The sequence below is a fragment of the Bufo bufo genome, chromosome 6, assembly GCF_905171765.1.
Source record: "Bufo bufo chromosome 6, aBufBuf1.1, whole genome shotgun sequence".
In the NCBI taxonomy this organism is placed as follows: Eukaryota; Metazoa; Chordata; class Amphibia; order Anura; family Bufonidae; genus Bufo; species Bufo bufo.
In genome coordinates, this window is record NC_053394.1 from 307,976,228 (window position 1) to 307,981,905 (window position 5,678).

The window sequence follows — 5,678 nt, forward strand, 5'->3', positions numbered from 1 at the left end:
TGTTTGATGTCTGAGAGCACCCAATCCCCATTCTGCCTCCAGGGAGTGGGTCACAGAATAGAAATTCATGTCCAGAGATGAGCCCTTTGCAAATCTTTTCACTTTTAAATTGTAGTCCTGTTGGCCTTTTCTGTGTTCAGGATATCAGACAGACACAGAAGCTGAGTCTTGCATCCACAGTATATGCCAAGTTAAATGTGAGTTCCTTACAGCCAGCTATGGTATACTGTCAGCACAGTGATGAAGACCTGAGTTCAGTGACTAGAGACTAAATACAGCTCAGATAATCAGTCATTTTAATGCACAGAAATAAAGCCTATGAAGAAGGTGACAACTTCCCTTGGCTCCAGCCTCAATAAGGAGGCTTCCTATACATTGTATCTACCATTTCATTAATTGTATCTACCATTTCATTAAACATTGTATATCATGTGAGGTAGGTAGATTTATTTCTAGAGACAAGCCATATAAACATGGGTAGCTGTACTGTAAAAATAGACAAATGTCTTGTTACATGGACAAAAAAAGCTCATTTCTTAAGACATTTTGTTAGTATTAACAGCAGCAACATAAAAGGAATTTGCAGATACTGTACAGGGAAATGCTATGTTATACTGTAAGTTTATGTAAATACCAGGCACTGATGCTGCAATACTTGTGTACTATTCCTCTGAACTATAGTGCAAACTAGGCAACCCCTAAAGGATCCTTATGTGCCCCCCTAAAGAGATAGGGACACGATCATATCACATCAGTCACTGGAAATGATGAGCTTTAAAAAGACATAAAAGACACAGAAGACGTGATAATTACTTCTCTATGCATAAATAGAACTATAAATCAGCTAACTACAATGGAGATGCCTGAAAGTGCAGCTCCCCTAAAGACATGGGGTTTCCCTGAGAGGAGCTGATCAGCTCCCGTGGATGAAGAGGGTAGAAATTCGTTTGTAAACGGTATTCCTTATATAAATAAGAAGGCATTTGTGGAAGAAAATAAACTATTTACATCTTTCATTCGTTTCCCTGGAAAAAAAAAAAACATAGGTCCATGGCTTGTTTAGGGGGGGCTGGGTGAGGTGTCTGGTGAGGTGGAGAGGTCTGAGGTCTCACTGCTCTCTTTTAATGACTCCTTAATGATGCAGGAGGTGACTCCTTCCTTCTCCCTTTTCTTCTGTTTCATCCTCCGGTTCTGAAACCAGATTTTCACCTGAGTTTCGTTCAGTTCCAAGGAGGCAGCGATCTCCACTCGTCTGGCCCGGGTCAGGTACTTGTTAAAGTGGAACTCCTTCTCCAGTTCGGTCAGCTGCTTGGTGGTGAAGTTGGTTCTCATGCTGTTCTGTTGAGAATTTAACCCATAATCGGCAGGTTTGGCTATGGAAAATTGACAACTTATTATTTTTGTACATTTTTATTGTTATCATTATTATATTATTATCAGTATATAATTTATTGTTGTTGTTACTATTATTATTTCTTCACCATTTTCATCAGTATGATAATATAAACAAATACAAGGTGTGTGCTGTATTTTCTTATGATGGGTAGTACCAGTGGGCAGCACATCATTAAATGTATTTACTAAGGTTTACAGATGTCTGGAAGTCAATGGCTTGTCTAGAAACCTGCCATCAGGGGATCCTCTCCTATTAGCAGCCTTCCTCTTCTGCCTACTCTATCCATTAATCTTACTTCTCTTGCACAAAAGGGCTGAACACATTAAACAAGTATTAAATGAGGGACACGGTGGACTACCTCACTGGGGTGCCATGATGTAGGTAACAGTATGGTGGGCACTGATCTGAGCCTTCACATAAGATGGATGAGAGACTAATGATCTGAGCCCACACTTACAAATACCCTGTGAACTTGAGGCCTATACAACTCAATGTTGAGGTACTCACTGGTCTTTGGTGGATTCCTCTTCACTTTCATCCACTCAAAAGTGGGATTTGCTGAGAGCAGCTCAGGTTGGCAGGAGACATCTTTCTCCTCGTGTAGCAGAGGGGAATGGTTAGGGTAGCTCTCTAACAAGGCTTGGTGCTCTTGGCCGAATGATGGTTGTAGATGGTAAGGCACAGGACCTGGCACTGCTCCACAGTATCCATCTGACAAAGAGCCAGTGTTGGGGGAATAAGGCTGCTGCTGCTGATAATAAGCTCCTTCTGCTTCTTGGCTGACATAGACTTGGTGCCCATAACCCTGGCTGCAAGTCTGTGAAGTGTAGCTGGGGATGGAGCTGGCATATGCCACGCTGGCTCCTGAAGGGTGGTGATGATGATAGCCGTGGTTCTGCTGTTGCTGCTGCTGGATCTGGCTGGAGAAGGCACCAGCTCCCCCGACTACAAACCGCCCGTCACCGTTATAAATGTCACTGGTGCTGGGGCATGCTGGAAAGGATGGTGCCCCTTGGTCTAAATGGTGGTATCCTCTGGGTGAGTAGGCACTGGTGCCACGATTACAAATCGCATAGTCCAAAAAGGAGCCCATTCTGGTATTGTCCATCTGCCAGGGATGGAGGAGGGTCAACCTGTTTTCGGGGGGAATCCTCCTTGCCCTACAACCTTTAGGTAGTATGTCAAAGCTGTAAACTTCCAGCCATGGATTTCCAAGGCTTCAAACCCTCTGTCTCTCACAGAGAGGACACGTGATCCTCAGGGGACCAATAGAGGAAGACCTCCTGAAGCTTGTCAGATATCTGAAGCGATCCATCATGCCCTGTGACATTTGCATGACAAAGAAGCTTCAATCAAACCCGGCCCATCAATCTGATAACGACACGTTAGAGTCAGAATCTTTCTTCAGCGCCTCCAAAGAAAAACTTGGAATTATTCAGGACTTTTTAAGTGTTAAAAGACCTCAAGCAAATGAAGAAGAAAAAAGCTGTGGCACATTGGAGGAGAAGATTGGTTTCATGGAAATACTTTTCTTTTCACTGGAGCTCCATCTGGCAGGTTTAGAGCTGGTTTCTTTTGCATGATGTTGTGCTCAGGAAATCTTATAGTACAGCTGCAATAAAATGTAGGAAAAAAAGAGTTCTTAGTATAGGTTCTCATTGTTAAATGTCCTGGTGCTAGATGGAACCTCACAAAGATCTCCTGTCAGCTGCTGGTGTGATCAGAATCCATAAATCCAGCAAGGTCTTCCCTATACACAAAAAAACACCAGTCTAGCCCCTAAAACCAACAATTTGTAGATAATCCTTCATCTTGAATTAACCTGGTGTCCTGGTGGTGGTGAAGTGTCTCCTCTCCTCCAGAATCTTTGTTGAGGAGCTAGGATTGGGAAAGAAGTCTCTCCCACTCATTTTTCTTACTAAAAGGAAACAGTTAGGTAAGCAACATTTATTTACTTGTTACAACATCAGAGACAAGGGCATCTAACAATATGACGCCCACCCTCATTTGTATTACTTGTCAAGAAGCTGCACCAACTCCCAGGACTTCATAGAACAGTCTTTACTAGCTCTCTATTTCACCTACATCTCTTCTAATGAACAATTTGTTCAACAGCGTGGTATGGATCCCCAAGGACCTTTGTGCTTACCGTCCAAGTGCTATATTTATGGGGTCAAATTATTTTATCTGAGGTAAACGACCACAGCATAAGTGTTTCATGGCAGTGCGTTATTTCCAATTTAAGATAAATATTATATCACCTCCAATACCTAGGCAGCTGAATCAGGCAGGATATGGAGATGGTGCTGTCTGTGCCACAAGAACCAGCAGATCAGCTCACTGTGTAACCCCCAATGTATCACATTAATAACATGCATCCTGAGGTCAGACAAAGGGGTCTTATATAACCTTAAACCACAACAATCCTGTACAAAAATAATAACTAGTAGTAATTGTAGTTCAAAATGAGTAAATGTAGGACACCGAATAAGGTCGGTTTTCATAAAGCTTTTTATCTTGTTCTACTTATTTATTTATATTTTATTTTACTTACTACTTGCCATGAATAGTTGTTTTACTTTGTGTAAGGAACATTCGTTTTTTTGCTTTATGTTTTTTTTTGTAACGGTTTTTATTTTAATGAGATTGTACGTAGAAAAACTCAAATGCTGCATTCTGGAATGTTTTTTTTTTTTTTTTATATACTGTGGGGGGAAGAAAAAAAACCTGATTTGAATGGAATCTATCAAAGGCTTTTTACATTGTTGCAGGCTGTTAGCTCTAAGGTTTGCCCTTTTTTGTAAATAAAAAAAATTCTAATGTAATTTGTTTGTAATGTATTCTCTTACAAAAAAACATACATTTCAGAATCCAAAACTTCAGTCATTAGGATTTTGCTGTGGTTTTAAGCACATTTATATGGCAAATGCCTGATGAGTGATAGATAGATAGATAGATGATAAGGAATGATAGATAGATAGATAGATAGATAGATAGATAGATAGATAGATAGATAGATAGATGATAAGGAATGATAGATAGATAGATAGATGATAAGGAATGATAGATAGATAGATGGATAGATATATAGATAGATAGATAGATAGATAGATAGATAGATAGATAGATAGATAGATAGATGATAAGGAATGATAGATAGATAGATAGATAGATAGATAGGGAATAATAGATATATACTATATACTGGATAGCTGATAGATAGATAGATAGATAGATAGGGAATAATAGATATATACTATATACTGGATAGCTGATAGATAGATAGATAGATAGATAGATAGAAAGAAAGATAGATATGAGATAGATAGATAGATAGATAGATAGATAGATAGATAGATACCAATACCAGAAACAACTGGAATGATTTTCATGTATGCACAATCAGTTTGTTAAATAAATGTGAATGCACTGTGTAACTACAAATAATAATAATAATAATAATAATAATAATAATAATAATAATATTTATTTATTTATAAAATATTGTTCACATTTTGTTTGTGGGGGATTTTTCAGTTTTTGTGTCGTTTTTGTTTTTTAGCATGCGCTATTATGTTATTAGGGTGTTTACATGTGCCAACATGGTTTTACATAAATGTATTTTATGAATATTTGTTTCTTTAACAGAAAAAAACTAAACAGGTAGCTGGTCATGCCAAAGAATGCTTGTATTACCTGTGTGTGTATGTTTTATTTTATTTTTTTATTATTTTGCTAAACTTTAATGTAGCCTTAAAGAGGATCTGTCATCACAATAGACAAGTCTGTGTTTGTAAATAATTGTAATATCCATGAAATGACAATTCTGGAGCACTTATTTTTCTGACACTATTCCCCTATTATTCCTGCTAAAAGTTTATATTTAAAGGTACAACTGGGTGTTACCAGTTGATGGTGTGTCCTTGCACAGCCTGGCACTGTCCCATCAGTGCTGCCAGTGTCAGACTTTTCTGGGACACCCCCCCAGCTGGTAACACCCAGATATACCTTTAAGGCCTCATGCACACGACCGTTGTTTTGGTCCGCATCCGAGCCGCCGTTTTTGCGGCTCGGATGCGGACCCATTCACTTTAATGTGGCCGCAAAGATGCGGACAGCACTCCGTGTGCTGTCCGCATCCGTTGCACCGTTCCGTGGCCCCGCCAAAAAAATATGGCATGTCCTATTCTTCTCCGTAGATCAAGAATAGGCATGTCTACAATGGGCCGCCCGTTCCGCAAATTGCGGAAGGCACACAGGCGGCTTCAGTTTTTTGCGGACC

General features: G+C 39.6%; 1 protein-coding gene across 1 annotated transcript; it reads right to left on the reverse strand.

Moving 5' to 3' along the window:
- Window positions 1-1,059: 1,059 nt before the first annotated feature.
- On the reverse strand, window positions 1,060-2,504 carry HOXB1 (homeobox B1). The gene is made up of 2 exons (XM_040438472.1): window positions 1,904-2,504; window positions 1,060-1,373 (listed from the first exon to the last, which is right to left on the reverse strand). The coding sequence occupies exons 1-2, from the start codon at window positions 2,502-2,504 to the stop codon at window positions 1,060-1,062; spliced, it is 915 nt and encodes a 304-aa protein (XP_040294406.1).
- Window positions 2,505-5,678: the final 3,174 nt, after the last annotated feature.